This window comes from Syngnathus typhle, linkage group LG6 (genome assembly GCF_033458585.1).
Source record: "Syngnathus typhle isolate RoL2023-S1 ecotype Sweden linkage group LG6, RoL_Styp_1.0, whole genome shotgun sequence".
Taxonomy (NCBI): Eukaryota; Metazoa; Chordata; class Actinopteri; order Syngnathiformes; family Syngnathidae; genus Syngnathus; species Syngnathus typhle.
In genome coordinates, this window is record NC_083743.1 from 16,485,963 (window position 1) to 16,507,668 (window position 21,706).

At 41.8% G+C, this 21,706-nt stretch overlaps 1 protein-coding gene across 2 annotated transcripts in view; it reads left to right on the top strand.

Annotated features, from left to right (window-relative positions):
* The first annotated feature begins 992 nt into the window (after positions 1-992).
* The window catches only part of LOC133155129 (CUE domain-containing protein 1-like), a 34,579-nt gene continuing 13,865 nt past the window's right edge, over positions 993-21,706 (top strand). Inside the window, exons 1-8 of one of the 2 annotated variants that reach the window (XM_061280157.1) lie at positions 993-1,152; positions 2,824-3,284; positions 3,479-3,606; positions 4,020-4,149; positions 18,574-18,835; positions 20,543-20,602; positions 20,812-20,865; positions 20,939-21,032. In XM_061280157.1, coding sequence (XP_061136141.1) covers positions 2,985-3,284; positions 3,479-3,606; positions 4,020-4,149; positions 18,574-18,835; positions 20,543-20,602; positions 20,812-20,865; positions 20,939-21,032 — 1,028 coding nt within the window. In that variant the 5' untranslated portion in view covers positions 993-1,152; positions 2,824-2,984. Of the gene's footprint in view, positions 1,153-1,314; positions 1,467-2,823; positions 3,285-3,478; positions 3,607-4,019; positions 4,150-18,573; positions 18,836-20,542; positions 20,603-20,811; positions 20,866-20,938; positions 21,033-21,706 lie in introns of those variants that run through there. The other variant, XM_061280158.1, reaches the window with a different exon arrangement.

Below are 21,706 nucleotides of genomic sequence, written 5' to 3' on the forward strand. Positions count from 1 at the left end.
CTTCTTCAGTGTCCTCATTGGACGTTTTTCCCTTTCCGAAGAAGCTTCCAAACTTGTCTGTTTCTTGCTCATTTTTGCTTGCCTCGCGGGCTTGACTGTGGTGACATGTCACGTGACCGAGACGAGCGCCCTGTGTCAAGAGTCCTTATTTTTCAGATGCACCGACAGATGTAATTAGGGGAGATTCGCCAATTTTTTTATATTTTTCAAAATAAATTCTTACTCATTTTTGCTAGCTTTGCGGGCTCGACTGGGGAAACGTGTCACGTGACCGGGACGAGCGTCTTAACCTGAATGAATTGATCGTCAATGAAAAAAGAAAAACATTTTTTTTTTTTCCTGTGCGGCTCTGCGGCCCGGTACCAAGTGACCCACGGACCGGTCGGTCCGCGGCCCGGTGGTTGGGGACCACTGCTTTACATGATTAAAAGTACATTAAAAGCGTGTAAAAACGGAGGAATAAAGATATTTAAAAACGAAGAAGAGAAATAGATGCAGTGTTTTCTGCAGCACTTTAGGGATTTTTAGTATGGAAAGTTCTTATTTAACAGTTAATTGGAGCGAATTTTCCAGGTAAATGGCAGGTTACGTTTATTCATTCCAAGTAACCTCACGCACTGGCCGAGTGCAACTTTTTTAATTGGGAGAAGGGGGGCAAGGAAATATCACTGGGTCCACTAAACTTTTTCCATCCATATAAATGCTTCAGAAATCTCTTAATAAACATCCACTCTATGTTCCCTATGGGGCATTGGGAAACGCGGGGTAAAGGACAGCAGCTCTCTCGGACCGATATTGGTGATTTGGACTTATTTCTGTTCGTTTTTTGTCAATTTACTTTACGAAAGCAACGAGAACCTTTGGAAGAAAATTACGAATCTTAGTATCATTTAGATAGTTACAAATCATTTCAAATTAAATGTTCTGCACACAGAATGCGTTTCCATTCAATGAACTTTCTCCTGCCTTTTATCACTGTGTGCACCGGGTAAAATGGACACATCCGGTTGCTAGCCGAGGTAGCTTACTGCTAAGATTATGGAGGCAGTGCATTTCTGTTTCCTATGACCGGCCCGCTACACACCTGGCCTTTTTGTCAAGACTCTGCTACACTGTAGATACTTTTAATCCTGCTCGGGATCCAACCAGCCTGTGAGTAACGGTAGCCTAAACGCAACATGTCCAACATGAAAGATTTGTTGGGCTTTAGTTTAGGATTTGGTGCATTACATCAAATGTGTCATAGTGCCAAATATCGAATACTCAAATTAGGAAAAGGGCTGGGTCTTAGTTGCACCCCGCTGCCCCAAAATAGTATTATTGATGTCCTGCATCTATGACAAATTTAAATTGGGCCAATTCGGATTGGATGCTGCTGGGAGTGAGTCAGGCCTTTAGGATGGATTATCCGGAGGACCTTTAAAAGTGAATGCTTTGAACTACCAAATTCGGCGATGCTGTGATAGGTAACATCGAAATCAGCGAAATGTAACTTTAAAATGTCGACATGACCACTTCTGGCATTTGTATTGATATTTAAGGGTTCAGTGTTTGCGGAGAGAGACGTTACCGTTAGCTAGTTAGCAGTGTTTTGATGAGAAACAATCACAGGAGGGAAGCGTAGCTATCGTGAAGATGTCACACCAGAATCATCTTGTGACTATCTCCTTGTTCACTCGGTCGGCTGTGAATTTTTGCTAATCTTTTTAAGATGTATTTCATAAAGCTTTGTAGAAGCCCCGTTTTGTACTGATGTCAGAATATGTTGTGGACTTTGTGTGTTCGGTGTACATTTTGATACCGTTGTCTTGTGATGTGACCAGTTTATTTTGCAATGAACGACTATGATTGGTCAATCGCCAGAGAAAAAAAAATTCTGGGCTTCCCGTGAATCGGCGATTTGTGGCAGGGACAGAAGTGGCTTTTCGTGTGTGTGTGCGTGCATATACATTTATGTATATGTATTCGGCCTGCTCCATCATGGGTAAAAATCATAATCACAATTATTTTGTTCAACATTAAAATCATGTTTATTTTCACGATTATGTTTTTGAAATTGGAACAGCATTTATTGAACATGTTTGGAACAGTATTTATTGAACAAGGAAAGTTTGAAAAGTTAATTTTCTACACAAACTACTTCAAAGTTCGATTCTCAAATTTTAAAATTAACTTTTTTCAGTTCATAGTTCATAATTTCAATAATTTTATGGTTCCAAAAATGAAGTATAGTTCCTCCCCCAATCACAAAAAGTTGCTTCGACCTGTTACCAAAAAGCATTTTGGCATTTTCTCACTGTTTTCACCCATTTCTTTCACACTAGTATCCAGGTGCTATCACCGTACAATCTTAAATACAAGAGAACATTGCTTGAATTGTCTTTTTCTTTAATGAATTCAAACAAAAGACTATATTTGCTTTATCAACTTTTTGTATTTAGTGAATGTACTATTTCATGTTTGCCCAAAGAACCAGAAAACCTTTCAAATTTGGGACGTAAAAGTGCAAAGGTAAAGGTGCAAATCCCAAATAAATTACTAAAACAGAAACAATCTCTTTAAGAGTAATTTGTGGTTCAACGCCAAATTTCAGAATGCTCTCAGGATGATAATTTATCGTTGCCGGTTGACAAGGGGGGGGGGGAATCTGCTAGTTGGACAACATGAGTTTTCATCGAATGGATCGTCTGTCATCGCGCTTTTGTCGCATTTTGATGACGCTCACGCCGTGCGACTGCGTGTGGCCGAAATTGCCAAAGCAGTTATAAAAGTGTCTGAATGTCTCATACCAGATTGAGCTAACACATTATTTTTCTATTATAGGTCGTCAAACCAAAAGAGGCTTTACATGTACTCCTCACACTCCAGGATTCAGTGTGCCATGCTAGAGGCAATTGAATCCAATTGTACTACTTGAGGAACGCTGACAGATCACACACGAACAGTAAGGGCGATCCTAGCACTAGGTTGGTGAAAATTTGACAATGACCAGCCTGTTCAGGCGAAGCAGTAGTAATGGAGGATCTAGAAGCACTGGTGGAGGTGATGGACAGAGCGAGCTTAACAACACCAGACCCAACCGCCAGGTCCGCCGACTGGAGTTCAACCAGGCAATGGAGGACTTCAAGATCATGTTCCCCACAATGGATTATGAAGTAATCGAATGTGTCTTGCGTTCCAACAATGGTGCTGTGGATTCCACCATTGACCAGCTTCTACAGATGAGCATTGATGGACAGACTACAGATGATAGCTCAGACTCTGATGACAGCATCCCACCAGAGGTCAGTGGAAAGTGTCCAAAGCTGTCAACCCTAACCCTCTTATTTCCAGTGAGTCCTATTGCCTGTATTTTACTAAATTGTCATGTCTTGTGCAGTGGATGTGCAAAGGAAGATGACCTGGAAAGATTGAATGGAAACAAAATAGGACAGGCTTTACTTAAACCATGCATTGTGACAATTGTATTTCCCCTCAGATTCTGGAGAGAACGCTTGAACCAGACAGTTCAGATGAGGAACCACCGCCAATCTACTCACCACCAACATATGATATGGACATTTTTGATAGTAAATACCCAGAAGCCCCACCAAAACCCCCACCAAGGTAAGGTTGGTTCAAAAATGTATTTGCCTTGAAAGCCTTTGCAGCTCCATCTGGTGAACAATCATTCAATCTCAATCAACGCAATCATCTGAAAATCTAAATTGAGCTGTTCAGTCATAAAAAATCTGGTACAGGTTGAATACTGGGAAAAGAAAATATCAGATCTGTTTGTATACTGTAGAAGAGTGCTATTCATCTTGTCAGCAAATTTGGGATTGAGGGGGGGGCAGATTAATGACATTTCAATTTATTTCAGTGGAGAAAGTTAATTTTAGAGATGAGGACATGGAGCGAATAAAACTCATACATCAAGATACCACTGTATTTATGAGTAACTAATAGGAAATAATGTTTATTTTACTATAACACGTTGTTCTTGAGCGCCTCTCTGTCCTGCTACATCTCCCTTTTAGATTTGAAGCCCAACAACAACTTTCAGGTCCCAAGCAGGTCAAAAACTTAAGGAATTGGAACCCTCCATTGCTTGGAAATCTCCCAGATGATTTCCTTAGGATCCTGCCTCAGCAATTAGAAAGTATAAAGGTAAGTAAAACAAAGCTTGGGACATTTGATAAAATGTGCTCATAGGACATGTACAGCCTGTCATGTGCCGTATTTTCCGCACTATTAGGCGCACCGGACTATAAGGCGCACCTTCAATGAACGGCCCATTTTAAAACTTTGTCCATATATAAAGTGCACCGGATTATAAGGCGCATAAAATAGAAGCTATACTGCAACAAACTGAGGTTGACTAGGGTTGTGGTATGCATCCACTAGCCAATAACCAGCGAGCCCTCTGTAAACAATCCCGTTTCTCAAACAATCTCCTATAAAATGATCAGAACTGACTAAAGTTCAATCTAACGCATTGGTACTACTTACTAGGGGTGTAACGATACATCGATACACATCGATTAATCGATATAATGCGCTACGATTTATTGGTATCGATGCTAAAGGTAAACATCGATTTATATCGCCGTGTTTAACCTCGGACATTCGACGCGACTTTATTTTGAAATCCAGTTCATTGTTGCTTGCTTCCTCTTTCCGGCGTTGTTGTGTTGTGAGCAGAGCACGCACGTGAAAGGGGAGGGGACAACTAGTCCGCGGCTCCTGGGCTGGTGCTATGGCTAGTGTCCAAAAAGACGAGGAAATTTGCTCCCCTTTAGGCTTCAAGTCATTCGTTTGGAAGCACTTTGGATTCCAAAGAAAAGATGGCTCAACGGCCAAGACACGTGCAGTTTGTAAATCCTGCCATGCGGTGATCAAATATTCAGGGAGCACAAATCTCGCCGCACATTTAAAGAAAAAACACGACATCAAAGTTCAGTGTTAAAGTAAGCAATTTGTATACTACAATACTCTTGTAATTTCCTAAATAAAGAGTTTGCAGTACCTTGTTGATTTTGCGTATGAATTGTTATAAATCAGGATATTGTTATATATTTTTTACTAAAAAAAAAATAAAATATCGATCGTAGAGCACTATATCGCGATATATCGTGAATGAATCGCAGCAGGCTTTAAGATATCGGCAAATATCGTATCGTAGTTCTTTATATCGATATTATATCGTATCGTGACAAAACCCGCGATTTACACCCCTACTACTTACCTATGTTTTCCTTCCATATCGCTCCGTAGATTTACTCGAAACATTAACAGAGCAGCCTATTTTGACATGAAATAGCCTGGCGCGTATAGCAGCTATCGTTATAGCATTAGCCATCCGCAATTTCCCATGAGCCTCAGCTCGCAGTCTCCCATGAGCCTCAGCAAAGTGTAAACAATCGCGTTTCTCAAACAATCTCCTATAAAATGATCAGAACTGACTAAAGTTCGATCTAACACATTGGTACTGCTTACCTATGTTTCCCTTCCATATCGATCCGTAGATTTACTCGAAACATTAACGAAGCAGCCTATTTTGAAATAAAATAGCCTCGCGGGTACAACAGCTATTCAGTGACGCCCCCTGACTACAGTTGCCGTAATGTTGGGAAGAGATGCGACCTTGTAATTTACTAGTCGTACTAAAACGTACTGGAACATTTTGGCAGAGCACTCGTACAACCAGTATGGATCAACAAATTCATCAATTGATCCATATATAAGGCGCTCTGCATTATAAGGCGAACTGTTTTTTTAGTAAAATAAGTTTTTAGGTGCGCCTAATAGTGCGGAAAATACGGTAAGTTAGCGTCATTAGTTTTTGGAAGTTCTCATCAATACTCGTCTTGTGCTGAGTAATGAGGGCAGTCGTAACAACCCTAACAACATGGTGGTTGTGTTGGCTGCTAAATGATATCTTGGTTGACAGTTAGAGTTGTAAACATTTCAGTCCACTCTGAAGAATCTCCTTTTCTGTCAGTCCCAGCCGGTATATGGCTCTTGGTTCCAACGACCGAAATTATATTGTTGTCCAGCACTGTTTTTATTTCACCACATGCATTGTGTGTGCGCGCGTGTTATTAGAAAAAAAATATTTGGCTCTCTTTGTTCACGTTCATGCGGGTGACGTAGTAAGTAGGTCTTTGACCCCGATTTGCTGTTGCTGTCGTGTCATAGCTAAACAGTTCTCCTCGTGCAAGTGTACCGTCATTTTCGGACTATAAATCGCTCCGGAGTATAAGTCGCACCAGCCATAAAATGCCCAAAAATGTGGAAAGAAAACATATACCGTTTTTTTCCGTGTATAGTGCGCAAAATTTAACTAATTTATTGTCCTAAAATCTGGGGTGCGTATTATACATGGGTACAAAAAAAAAATTTTTTTAATTTTTTTTTTTTTTAATTTTTTTTTCTTTTTTTTTTTAAAGAAAGTCATGGTACAACAAAACCAACAACAGAACTGACCGACAAAGTCGTGGAACAAAAAGACAGGGTGACATTACCAAAGACAGGAACAGAATGACAGTAACACATGCAATGATCCAACGGTGAGCGAGGGGCAGACAGGACTTAAATACAAAACACGTTACATCGATTGAGGTGACACAGGAAGAGAGGGGCGACGCGAACAGAAACTATGGCAACCTAGACACATAGCAAAACTGGGGACGAGACATGACAAATCTCCCCCGAAATAAAACTCACCTTTCTTCTTGTTTGTTGTCAATCGCGCATCGCATTCAGCCATCCTGCCCAACACACTTAGTCAAAAAAATCCATAATTGACGACACATCGTTTGATGCGATGGTGCAATCCTTGATGGTGTGTTATTGTCAAATATTGTTTGTTTTTAATCTCCATCGCGGACCGGACGTCATACGGAGGCCGCCATTACAGATGCGCAGAACGTATGCGCAAGACACGTCAGCTTTATTAAGAGCAAGATATGTTTTCTTCCTATTAGTTTCAATTCACAGTTTAATTAGCAGTTTCAATCAGCAAATAACAAAATGCGTATTACAGGTAATATTTTATTTCACAACACTTTGCCTTGTTCCTTTCGTCTCTGCTGTTCACTTCAAACACGCTCCATACGACCGCAATGCTCTTGTATCAGACGCTCGCTCGATCACCTGCTAGTTTGCTGTCTGTCACAATGTACCCTACACAAATCCGAAACATTTGTTGCGGCTCCGAGTCACGACGAGGGGCAAGTTTTGGTTTCCAAGGGTGTTTTTATTCCTCTTCAACGTCTCTCCCATACAGAGCCGCCTTTTTCACGTCCGCAGCCCATGCGCGCACGGAGCGCGGTGGTGCGTTTAGGGGCAGTCGGAGAAATCAACGCCAACAAAAGAAATTACCGTTTTTTTCCGTGTATAGTGCGCCCCCATGTATAGTACGCACCCCTAAAAATGGCATGCTGATGCTGGAAAAAAGCTTGTACCCATGTATAATACGCACCCAATTTTTATGATTGTTTTTAAAAAAAAAATTTATTTATTTTTTTTTTTTTTTTTTTTTAAAGTCCCAATGATCGTCACACACGCAGGGAGGCAATGGGTCCCATTTTTATAGTCTTTGGTATGGTCTTAACTAGGCTGGATGTAATTTTTTTTGTTGGCGTTGATTTCTCCGACTGCCCGTGAACGCACCACCGCGCTCCGTGCGCGCACGGGACAGCAAACGAGCAGGTGATCGAGCAAGCGTCTGATACGAGAGCATTGCGGTCGCATGGAGCGTGTTTGAAGTGAACAGCAGAGACGAAAGGAACAAGGCAAAGTGTTGTGAAATAAAATATTACCTGTAATACGGATTTAGGTAGAGAACTGAACTCTCACTCTTTATATAGCTGACGTGTCTTGCGCATCCGTTCTGCGCATCTGTAATGGCGGCCTCCGTATGATATCCGGTTTGCGTGTGTGCGCGTGTGCGTGTGTGCGCGTGTGTGCGAGAGCGAGCGAGAGAGAGAGCGCAAGAGAGAACTCTCAACCGTAGCACGCCGCCGACCGCCCAACTGCACCGCGCTGGTAGCATTATTGTGACAGAGCCGTCGCTGAAATTTAGAAGATATTTTTAAAGTCCTGATGTACTTTCTAAAATTTAAGTGGACCTCAGTGCGCACTGTTAGGGTTTGCAGAATATCTTCATCGTATGATTATGTTGGAATGTAACCTGTAATAAGTTAATTAGTTTGTCCTGTCTAGACAAATTAGTTTACCACTGATTGACTAAACTCAGAGGAAGCAATCAAAGGTGCTTTGTTTACAGAAAGTCGTAAAAGGCCCCCTGCTATGCCTTGATCAGCAGGGGGGGTGTCTCCAGCCCAACCTGTGTATTCCCAAACCCCCACTTGCAAACCCCACTTTGTTTCGCTCAATAAATAAGCGCCTGACGAGGCCTGAGAGAGACTTCATTCGATCATCGCTGAGAGCACAGCGACGAGTGACCTCTCCGCCTGCAGGTGTCTAAAACGACTAACTTGTCTCCAGTGTGGTCCTTGCAAAATAAGTTAGAGTGAACACCACCCTAACATTTTTGGTGCCGAAACCCGGGACCCTCATACCCGCCATCTGGCTGACGGAGGAGGACGTGCTGCATTGTCGACAAGCCAGCGTCCATTGGAGGACCTGGTAACGAAAGACCTGGGAAGGAAGTTCTTCGCTGGGCCAGCATCTTAGGTCTGCCTTCGTCTGTCAGAAGTGGATTGACGGGAACCCGGCAGCGCAGCGGACCAAGGGAGACAAGTAAGTCATAGAAAAAAGCTATGAGATACGGCTTTGGTTTGTCCGAGCTATGAGATACAGCTCTGGTTTGTCCGAGCTATGAGATACATCTTTGGTTTGTCCGAGTTATGATATACGGCTCTGGTTTGTCCGAGCTATGAGATACATCTTCGGGTTGTCCGAGTTATGAGATACGGCTTTGGTGTTTCCAAGCTATGAAACAGCTGGGATTCTAGTCCCAGTGGAAGGAACGGGCTAAGAAAAAGGAGTTTCTTTTTCTTAATTGAAGAAGGGTGTAGATTCTCTTTTTTTTTTTGTCTGTCTTTCCAAGCTGTTTGCATGAAAGTTGTGTGGTTGAGTGTGCGACTGGTAGGATAAATTGACTGCAGAGAGAATTTGGTCAGAGGTCAATTTAAACCTGCATTGAGGATCCTCAAAGTAAAGAAAAGAAGAAAAAGAAATAAAACATTGTATAAACCTAGAAAACCGAAGTACGATGGGAAATAAGAACGGTAGATCCCTAGCTCTTGAAGGAGATGAGAAGTACATGGCGAGTAGATTTCTTAATTGTATGCAATACATGCCAAAGTGGAAGAAAAAGTTTGGAGTAGAAGCAAAGTTGAAAGTGGAAGTCTGGAAGGTAGTGGTGGATGTCTTGGAGGAGAGCGTGAAAAGGAAGTCAAAGGGACTGAAAAAGAGTAGTAAAGAGAAGGAATTGATTTGTGCTAGAATGTGGTTGAGTGCTTCACAAGAGAGAAGAGAACAAATCCAAAAGACAAAAGATAGAAAGTTGAGAAGTGATGAGGCTGCATCTATGTTTGTCAGGCCGGAAGACAACGAGGCCACAGTGCGCAGGCGCACTGTCCCGGCCACGGCTCCGGCCGCAGCCGGAAATGCAGCTCAAGCGGAGCAAGAGAGATCTTCCGCTCGTATGCAAAACTTGTATCCAGGTTTAGCAGACCTGCACCCTCCCCCATATAACAGAAAGAAAAGTCAGTGTCACATTGCTAGAAGTCCTGTACAAACAAGAAGTTTGACCACTGCTGCTAGGTTTTCCCAAAATTTGGACAATGTTGATGTGTGCCCAATGATACAGGTGCCAAACCCTATTGTAGGGGAAGGCCAACCTCCACATACGTATGTTTTTCGGCCATGGACTTTGGAAGAGGCAAGAAAAGCAGTTGAAGGGGTTACCCCTGTTGCTGAAGACCCAGATACATGGGCAGAAGACATGGCTGGGATCATACATTCTTATAGACTGAATGGACATGAGGCAGGAGAAGCTGCAATGTCTTCTTTGGGAAAAGACTGGGCAAAGGTTAGAGGTCATTATACAGGTAGAAATAATCAAGGGCCTTTTCCCTATCCCGGTGGGGGAAATCAATTGGTAGGGGAGTATGCAGCACAATGGAATGATCTTGTGCAAAGAGTGAGAACTATATTTCGAAGACGAGCGAATTATGGTCATTTGGCAGGAATTAAACAGAAGCCTGGGGAAGATGCTGATGATTTTCGCTTAAGATTTGAAAAAGAGTTCAGGGTGCATAGTGGCATCCCATTCAATGATGCAGCTGAGAGTGCTTATCAGCAACAGCTTAAAAATGCGCTCCTTACTAATTTCCGCCCTGAAATCGGCAACTGGGTGAGGAAACATTTGGTGGAAGTAGATGTTGCAAGTGTGACAACAACTATGCAATGGGCCAGACATGCTGAAAAAGTGATCAAAAGAGGCAAAAGTTCTGATGTATTTCATCTAGGCGATGATGATGATGTTGACCTAGATGAAGATACAACAGTCTTCTTTCATGGGTCCCAGCAGGCAAGAGGAAGAGGTAGAGGCCAACAAGGTCGCAGGCCTCCATATAATTCAAGACCCCCACCAGATTCAGAGACCTGTTGGAACTGTGGTAGACGAGGACACTTGGCAAGATCGTGTCGTTTTGCAAAACAATACCAATCAAAGGGTGGAGGACATGGCAGAGGAAATGGCAGAGGAAGAGCCAAATTCTCAGCATGACTAGATTGCCCCCCTGTGATCTCTTGTCCTCCTACAGAGGAAGAGGTAGTAGATGTCCATGCAGCATGGGACATTTTGAATGCATTGAAAGAAAAACCATGTGTCACCTTAAACATTGGAGGAAGTGAATTAGAGTTTTTGTGTGATACCGGAGCGTGTAAGACCGTAATAAAAACTAAAGTCCCAAATCTAAAGGCCTCCCAAAATACTATTTGGGTAAAATCAGCTGATGGGCAGGTACACAAGGAGAGTGTCTCCAATCCAGTTGTAGTGAGAGATGATGAAACGGGAGTCATAGCTTCAGTCTCGATTGTGCTATCCCCAAAATGTCCCATAAACCTTCTGGGACGGGATCTGATGACTAGATTTGGAATTGCAATAATTCCAGTAAAGGATGGCATGCGAGCATGTAGAGTGAGAGATGTGGACTCATATGCTGCACAAGCAGGTGAGCGGATTTTCTGTTCCTATGACGTCTCGGCTGAACAGAATCCCAAGCTACCAGGCAGTTTGCTGAGTGAAGCCCGAAAACAATTGACACGACCTGAATCGGAAATGACTTGTGATGACTTACATGTCACCATGAACATCCTCACTGATCCACAGGATGACTATATTGAAAGCTTTCTCAGTGACACAGAAGTATCTTTGACAATCACTGCTCTGTACACTGATCGCAGGTCATTTGCAGCTGCTACTGTGCTTCTGCCCGCTCCTCAGGATGACAAATACAAGTTGACGGCTGTACCCCACATTCCATTGTTTAAACCTCACAGTATAACATGGGCAGATGTGGGTTGCCGGATTAAACTTGTTGATTCTGTCACTGATTATGAGGATAAAGGTGATGGGTGGAGCTACAGTACCAGTTGTGACATGTGGAAGCGAACTGTGTGTGAAGTAGGTGTTGGTAGGGCAGGCGCGTGTGCGCGTCCCTGCCTAGTTAACATTTGTTTGAGTGAGAAGGAGGAGGGGGAATTGGCTGGGCTTCCTGACAAGCTGTGGACAAAAGGGCCATCTGATGTAGGACAGTTAACATCCATTCCGCCAGTGCAGATCAAACCAAGATCAGAGTGGCGTCCAAGAGTTAAGCAATATCCGTTAAAACAGGAGGCAATAAACGGGATTGCCCCTGTTATAAATGATCTTTTGTCAGGAGGAATCATTAGGAAGTGCTCGGATTCTCCTTGCAACACCCCTATTTTTCCAGTTCGAAAGGCCAATAAAATTGATTGGCGAATGATACAAGATTTACGAGCAGTGAATGATGCAGTACAGACAAGAGCACCTAATGTGCCTGACCCACACACACTTCTGAACACTTTGAAACCTACCCAGAAGTTTTTCACGGTAATTGATCTTAGCAATGCGTTTTTCTCGGTGCCAATTCACCCAGACTCACAGTTCTGGTTTGCGTTCACCTTTAAAGGGCAAAGTTATACGTACACCAGATTGCCACAGGGATTTGCTGATAGTCCAACTATTTTTATGCAAGCTATCATGGCCTGTTTGGCTGATTTTCAGATGTCAAACAAAAGCCAACTTCTAGTTTATGTAGATGATCTCCTGGTGGCCTCTGAAACTGAAGCTGCTTGCAGGGAAGACTCCGTAGCATTGTTACGCTATCTCTGCAAAACAGGGAATAAAGTGAACAAGAACAAACTCCAATGGGTCAGACAGGAAGTGAACTATTTAGGTCACACGTTGACAGCTTCTGGAAGACAGATACAGAAAACCAGGAAGCAAATCATTGCAGATGCACCAAAACCGGAGACGAAGAAACAAATTATGTCATTTTTGGGGCTCTGCAATTACTGCAGAGCATGGATCCCACATTATGCGGAAAAGACGCAACCGCTGTTAGATATTGCGCATGGAGTCCCCATGGCAATGACAGAAAAATTAATGTGGACTCCAGAAGCAGACGATGCTTTTGTAGTGCTGAAACAGGCTCTGATGGAAACCACATCTCTTATCTTGCCGGACTACAGTAAAACCTTTGTACAAACCGCTGACTGCAGGAATGGTTTTATGACCTCAGTGTTGCTGCAGAGACATGGCAGCAAACTACGACCAATTGCATTTTATTCGAAAAAATTGGATCCAGTGGCTCAATCCTTGCCAGACTGTGTCCAAGCAGTATGCGCGGCGGCGCTTGCAGTGAGACAATCTGCAGATGTGGTGCTCTTTCACAAAATGGAGCTGCTAGTTCCACATGCTGTAGATGTGTTGCTACTGCAAAGCAAGATGAACTTTTTGTCACCTGCCAGACACCTATCCTACACTGCTACGCTTCTGTCGCAACCACACATTGTGATAAAGCGGTGCACAGTCCTTAACCCAGCAACGTTGATTCCGTTGCCGGGGGATGGTACACCACATAACTGTTTGGATGCTACAGAACACTTACAGCTGCCCAGACAAGATTTAATCGACACGCCACTTGACAAAGGGGAAAAGTGGTTTGTGGATGGGTCATGTTCAAAGGATCCTAGAGGGAACAATCAAAGTGGGTATGCAATTGTGAGATTGCCAGACCAAATTGTTGAAGCAGAGAAGCTTCCATACAACAGGTCAGCGCAGGCGGCTGAGCTAATTGCACTAACAAGAGCTTGTGAATTGGCGGAAGATAAGGAAGTCACTGTATACACAGACAGTCAGTATGCGTTTTCTACTCTGTTCTATTTTGCAAAACAATGGGAGCGCAGGGGGATGACAACATCAACTGGTAAGCCGGTTACCCATGCCTCCTTGTTAAAAGACTTGTTACAGGCTATTCAGTTACCTGCTAAACTAGCTGTGTGTAAATGTGCGGCTCACACCACAGGCACAGATGAAGCCTCGAATGGAAACAGGTTAGCAGACAGGATTGCTAAGGAAGCAGCGGCAGGGAAACATGGCCATGAATTTTTTTTTAATAGATTCAGAGGACACGCAACTCATAGATAAGACTATACTGACAGATATGCAGGGCAATGCTCCAATGGTGGAAAAACGAATGTGGACGACAAAAGGTGCAATAGCGGATACAGATAGTATCCTCCGCATCAATGACAAACCTGTTTTACCTAAATCACTTTTTAAGGCAGCAGCAATAGCGACGCATGGGCCTTGCCATGTGTCGACAGGGGGGATGAGGTCCATCATACATCAACAATTCACTACCTTTGGTTTGGATGTTTACTTAAAAAAATTTTGTAAAGCATGTCCCGTTTGTGTGAAACATAATCCACAAGGAAACATGAGACCTAAGAGAGGCTCATTTCCAAAACCGTCGTACCCATTTCAAATCATGCACATGGATTTTATTGAGCTCACGCAAAGTGGACCTCACAAATACTGCCTAGTGATGATTGATGCATTTTCCAAATGGGTGGAAATAGTTCCATCTAAACATGCAGATGCCTTAACAGTGGCAAAAGCCATTTGCAAAGCCATCATACCGACTCATGGCATTCCCCAAACCATTTACAGTGATAATGGTCCACATTTTGTGAACCAAGTGGTACAGAACATGGCTGTACACCTTGGGATAACGTTAAAAAACCACTGCGCTTATCACCCTTCCAGTGCTGGCCTGGTTGAACGAGCAAACTATACTATCAAAAGCAGGTTGAAGAAATGCATGGAAACAACAGGCAGACCTTGGCCGGAGTGCCTAGACTTGGTAAAGCTCTATATGAGAATTACTCCCACTTCAGAAGGGCTAACACCTTTTGAAATCATCCACGGGAGGCCATATAGACTACCTGTGTTCCATGCAGATTTACAAAAGGCAGATGAAGAACAGTCTTTGGCAGATTTCATGGTCAGAACGCTCAGACTGACAGAGGTGTCAAATGCAAATTTACTGCCGCCTGCTCTGTCATCCTCACAGGTCGACAACACCATCAAGCCAGGAGACTGGGTCTACATCAAAGTCATCAAAAGAAAGAACTGGGCCAGCCCACGGTGGGAGGGACCATTTCAAGCCTTGCTGACTACCCCCACTGCAGTAAAGATCGCTGAACGGCCCAGCTGGATTCACCTCAGCCACTGCAAGCTACAAGGAGTGCTGGACCCCTAATTCAAAACGTGGATTGCGTAGATGCTGTTTGACTCGGCATTGCTTTACGGAAACTTGATGATTTGACCATCGAAAATGCCTTGCAAGTGATGGATTCAATGATGTACCGTTTCTGTGTTTTTCTTTTTCCTTTTTTATTGATAACAGTCTGGTCACCTAAGGCAGAGGGACCGTGTAACTCTTTTCCTGCACTTAATCTGGCCGCAGGTTTTTTGAGTTGCACATACTTTGGACTGGAGTATTGAGGGAAAAACCTCACTGGAAGTTATTGTTTTCATTTCATTGATTTCATTTTCTTACTCATGGTTGATTGTTCAGGTTTGACATAATCATATGATAAAACAGGAGGGATATGTTAGGGTTTGCAGAATATCTTCATCGTATGATTATGTTGGAATGTAACCTGTAATAAGTTAATTAGTTTGTCCTGTCTAGACAAATTAGTTTACCACTGATTGACTAAACTCAGAGGAAGCAATCAAAGGTGCTTTGTTTACAGAAAGTCGTAAAAGGCCCCCTGCTATGCCTTGATCAGCAGGGGGGGTGTCTCCAGCCCAACCTGTGTATTCCCAAACCCCCACTTGCAAACCCCACTTTGTTTCGCTCAATAAATAAGCGCCTGACGAGGCCTGAGAGAGACTTCATTCGATCATCGCTGAGAGCACAGCGACGAGTGACCTCTCCGCCTGCAGGTGTCTAAAACGACTAACTTGTCTCCAGTGTGGTCCTTGCAAAATAAGTTAGAGTGAACACCACCCTAACACGCACTGCGCAGGGAGCTTAATTTAGTGCGGTCGCGCAACCGCAGCGCGCCGGGCGCTCACTGTCGCATTGCTTAAAGAGCGCCTTTGTGTTTTAGGATGAACAGCAGAGACCAAAGGAACAAGGCAAAGTGTTGTGAAATAAAATTTTACCTGTAATACGCATTTTGTTATTTGCTGATTGAAACTGCTAATTAAACTGTGAATTGAAACTAATAGGAAGAAAACAACTCTCGCTCTTAATAAAGCTGACGTGTCTTGCGCATCTGTTCTGCGCATCTGTAATGGCGGCCTCCGTATGACGTCCGGTCCGCGATGGAGATTAAAAACAAACAATATTTGACAATAACACACCCTCAAGGATTGCACCATCGCATCAAACGATGTGTCGTCAATTATGTATTTTACTGACTAAGTGTGTTGGGCAGGATGGCTGAATGCGATGCGCGATTGACAACAAACAAGAAGAAAGGTGAGTTTTATTTCGGGGGAGATTTGTCATGTCTCGTCCCCAGTTTTGCTATGTGTCTAGGTTGCCATAGTTTCTGTTCGCGTCGCCCCTCTCTTCCTGTGTCACCTCAATCGATGTAACGTGTTTTGTATCTAAGTCCTGTCTGCCCCTCGCTCACCGTTGGATCATTGCATGTGTTACTGTCATTCTGTTCCTGTCTTTGGTAATGTCACCCTGTCTTTTTGTTCCACGACTTTGTCGGTCAGTCCTGTTGTTGGTTTTGTTGTACCATGACTTTCTTTAAAAAAAAAAAAAAAAAAAGAAAAAAAAAAAAAAAAAAAAATTAAATTTTTTTTTTCTTTGTACCCATGTATAATACGCACCCCAGATTTTAGGACAATAAATTAGGTAAATTTCGCGCACTATACACGGAAAAAAACGGTACATCCAGCATAGTTAAGACCATACCAAAGACTATAAAAATGGGACCCATTGCCTCCCTGCGTGTGTGACGATCATTGGGACTTAAAAAAAAAGAAAAGAAAAAAAAAAAAATTTTAAATTTTTTTTAAAAAAATTCATAAAAATTGGGTGCGTATTATACATGGGTACAAGCTTTTTTCCAGCATCAGCATACCATTCTTAGGGTGCGTACTATACATGGGGGCGCACTATACTCGGAAAAAAACGGTATGTCGCTCCGGAGTATAAGTCGCATTTTGGGGGGCAATTTATTCGACAAAATCCAACACCAAGAACAGACATGAACGAGCAACAACTGGCTAAACGATACGGTATGCTAACGTGACAAACACAAACGAGGAGCTGAGAACGGGCCTGACGTAACATTCAGTTACCGTTTTTTTCCGTGTATAATGCTCCCCCATGTATAATATGCACCCTAAAAATGGCATGTTGATGCTGGAAAAAAGCCTGTTACCCATGTATAATACGCACCCAATTTTTTTTAAACTTTTTTTTTTTTTTTTTTTTTCTTTTAAGTCCCAATGATCGTCACACACGCAGGGAGGCAATGGGTCCCATTTTTATAGTCTTTGGTATGGTCTTAACTAGGCTGGATGTAATTTCTTTTGTTGGCGTTGATTTCTCCGACTGCCCGTAAAGGCACCACCGCGATCAGTGCGGACGTGAAAAAGGCGGCTCTGTATGGGAGAGACGTTGAAGAGGAATAAAAACACCCTTGGAAACCAAAACTTGCCCCTCGTCGTGACTCGGAGCCGCAACAAATGTTTCGGATTTGTGTAGGGTACATTGTGACAGCAAACGAGCAGGTGATCGAGCAAGCGTCTGATACGAGAGCATTGCGGTCGTATGGAGCGTGTTTGAAGTGAACAGCAGAGACGAAAGGAACAAGGCAAAGTGTTGTGAAATAAAATATTACCTGTTATACGCATTTTGTTATTTGCTGATTGAAACTGCTAATTAAACTGTGAATTGAAACTAATAGGAAGAAAACAACTTTCGCTCTTTATATAGCTGACGTGTCTTGCGCATCCGTTCTGCGCATCTGTAATGGCGGCCTCCGTATGATATCCGGTTTGCGATGGAGATCAAAAACCAAACAATATTTGACAATAACACACCATCAAGGATTGCACCATCGCATCAAACGATGTGTCGTCAATTATGAATTTTACTGACTAAGTGTGTTGGGCAGGATGGCTCAATGCGATGCGCGAAAGGTGATTTCAAGTTTTATTTCGAGGGAGATTTGTCATGTCTCGTCCCTAGTTTTGCTATGTGTCTAGGTTGCCATAGTTTCTGTTTGCGTCGCCCCTCCCTTCCTGTGTCACCTCAATCAATGTAACGTGTTTTGTATTTAAGTCCTGTCTGCCCCTCGCTCACCGTCGGATCATTGCATGTGTTACTGTCATGATGTCTGTTTGCTTTCTGTTCCTGTCTTTGGTAATGTCACCCTGTCTTTTTGTTCCACGTCTTTGTCGGTCAGTCCTGTTGTTGGGTTTGTTGTACCATGATTATCTTAAAAAAAAAAAAAAAAAAAAATTGTACCCATGTATAATGCGCACCCCAGATTTTAGGACAATAAATTAGCTAAATTTCGCGCATTATACACGGAAAAAAACGGTATTTAAAACAAACTATTACATAAATAACAGGTTTGTAAAACCATCTGTGTCACTCCAATTCATTAAATTCATCGATCGTCCTTTGTCAACAATTCCGTGTGCCGCGACTACCGTAATTTTCGGACTATAAGTCACGTTTTTTTTTTTCATAGTTTGGGTGGGGGGGCGACTTATACTCAGGAGCGACTTATGTTTTTTTTTCACAGATTGTTACTTGATCATTAACACATCACTTACTTACAAGTATAGTTGACCACTTCACATGTTATTTTTAGTATAGTTGATCACTTCACATTTTTTCTCTCTATTTTTCATGTTTTGAATATGTTCAAGATAAAGATATCAAAGCATGTGAAGTGAAAATTGAAATGAAAATTACGGTATATGTGGTTTCTCAACAATTTGAACATTCTTTATAACGTATAGCGTGTCTTTTTCCACAGAGTACTCAGGCTGAGCTTTCCCAGCTTGGAACATCACCATCCTCATCTTCAGTCTCTTTGAGTAAAATGACAGGCCAGTCAAGTTCTCAGTCTAGAGTTGAAGGCACAACTCGTGCTCCAGGTGTGACGGCAATAGCTACAGAGCAAGACAAGAAACTGAAGCAGTATCTGGAAGATGAGCGCGTTGCGCTTTTTCTACAGAACGAGGAGTTCATGAGAGAACTGCAGCGAAACCGGGAGTTTCTTGTTGCCTTAGAGAGAGGTAGTCTTTTTATTGACAGCATCACCACATTACTCACATTTCAGCAATTATTTTTCGTATTCTTTCAAAGTGACAATACCATAGAAATTAAATTATCCTATAACTTAGTACACATAGCCCTAATTGTCTAAATACCTGACAAGACGAGTGGGGTTGAGCATTGAGTCTAGAGAACAAACTGGGCCTAACTTCTGATTCTTCTGGAATTGTACACATTTCAAAATTTCAATTCCTGGTTTTGAAGCCTTTTTTGCCAACTACCAACGAAGAAGACCCATGTGTGTGTGGATGTGTGTGTGTGTGGATGAGTGTTTGTGCGTGCGTGTTTGTGCGTGCGTTTGTTTGTGTGTGTGTGTGTGTTTCTGTGTGCGTGTGCACGTGTACTTCTGCCTTGTTACATAATGGCGAAAATATGTGTTGTAGTACAAGCAAGGCCATATTAAATAGTCTACGAGCCAAGCTGCTCAACGGATGGCCATGGTTCGGACATCCTTGGTTTAAACTACTATGCAGCCTTTTTTTTAGCCTGCCCCCTAAAATAATTTTTTTCCCTCTTTTTGGTTTAAAAAAGTAACCATTACAGATTGCCATAATTTTTTTTTCTTGCTTTCATAATGTTTCTTAAAGCTAGAAAGTTGCTATTTGAAATGACTAGTTTTGTGTCATGTATGTGATCATGCTTTTATTTCTACAAAATTAAACAACTGAATAAAAATAATTGGAATTATGGAAGAGGTTGTAGTCTGGCCTAGTTGCAATGAAGTCGTGCATTACTGTTTCTAAGTGATGTTGAGAAAGAAATGGCTTGACCTTAGCCAGCTGCCCAAAATGGAAGAGGCAGGATTTAACAACAGCACTGATTCAACTTAAAATCACTGGTCAATTTCAAACACGGTTTTGGCTTACTTTGAAGTACTTTTCCAACACCTAAAAGTAAAACAAGTAAACGCGTGGTTCTCTCATCATGGATATTAACAAGTAACTGAGAGACCACAATTGAATTGAATCTAAACCTAAAAATAGTTGTGGAAGACTGTTAATGTATGATACTACTGTACTGTATAGTATTGGTTCAACACAATTTTTTATCACTAAGCAAAAGTAAAACCACAATTAGTAACTAAAACTTGTATGAATGAATGATGTTAAATGAGGAAAAATTGATCCGTGTAATAAGTTCAAATGTAAACATTGACTTTGAGGTATTCAAAATTATTATCTTCATGTGAGACATGGATTTCAAGGAACTGTTTTTCTTTTGCATATATACCACCTTGAGAATACATACTGGCAAGAAGAACCAATGACAGTTGTGAAGTTAAATAAAAAAAAATAAACTGTTTTAAAGATCTTATCAAAGCATTTATCAATGTTTAATGCTTTGATGAGATCGCAAATATCTTCATGTTTTCCTTACGCTTCTAACACGTGTGTAATTAATTAACAGTACAATTGTGAATATGCTATAATATAGTAGCTTTCTACCTTCGGTATACTATAAGCTCTTTGTAACTGTCTCCTGATGATGCCGCAATAACTCCGTATGTTGAACAAGGGCACTTCAACATGATCACTCTAGGGTCAAAGCTACAACCTTCAGGTCGGGAGATATTCGCTTTAGCATCTGTTCCCCACCGCTCACAACTTGTGTTTTGCGCAAGGACTCGTCACATTTTGGTTCACAATATCTTTTCCTTGTTTTTTTAGATCGCTTGAAGTATGAATCAAAGAAATCAAGTAATTCATCTGGCTCGGAGAATTGCCCAGGTAGATATAATTCATAACGCATACAATCAAACTATTATACTTATCAACAGAATGTGAGTGCACTATGTCCACTGGTATGTTAACTGATTTGTTACTAACTGGCCTCATGTCATGTGATCATACATCAATCTACAGAACATGTTTTGAGTTCTACAGTAAGTGTTGCTGTTGTCATTGTATTATTGAGTTATTCTCTGCACCTTCACCAGAGGCTGTGTCAGAAGATGCCCTGTTCAGAGACAAACTTAAACATATGGGCAAATGTAAGTCTCCTCCTACAAATGTTATTTTTATCAACTTAACATTTGACCAAACAAATTGTCATTTTTTTTCCAGCTACAAGAAAGAAGCTTTTTGAAATTGCCAAAACGTTCTCAGAAAGGACAAAGAGAAGAAAGTCAAAAAGGAGAACACTTCTGAAGCATCATTCGTATCCTGAGATTTAGTATTACAGATTGGCCTATGTGCTTGTATACATACAAACAAAATTGTTGGTACCCTTTTGGTAAAAAAGAACAACTTGAATAGGAGATTTGAATTTGTTAAAAAGCAATTTGACAAGACACAAAGCTGCTGGGAGGGACTCAACTGGAGCTTGACATTTTGGCAAGGCACATGTATACAGATGCAAAACTTGAGCATACAAAAACTGTTTGGTTCATTCATATGGCAATAACTGGTGATTGTGTCTTTTGCATCGCCTAATGCCATATACCACAGCACTCAACTGGCTTTAAGTATGAACTTTGACTTAACCACCCCAAAAACCTATTTGTCTGTTTGTATATTTGGCCCAAAATTCATATCACGATATCAATTGCATCCCGTCGCCATAATGGTATGTATCACAACATAAAAATAGTTGTAGGCATATTTTAAGTATTAATTTAATAATAAATTATTTTTGAATAGGTTAGTTATATATACTATAATCAGATAAACTAAATTTGTAAAATAACTAGCGATATCATGGACTGCATGGTGCATTTAATGTTATGTAAACGCCAGCCAGTCACAGGGCACCTATAGAGATGAACATACAATCACACCCACACAAGTACCGTATTTTCCGCCCTATAAGGCGCACCTAAAAACCTAAATTTT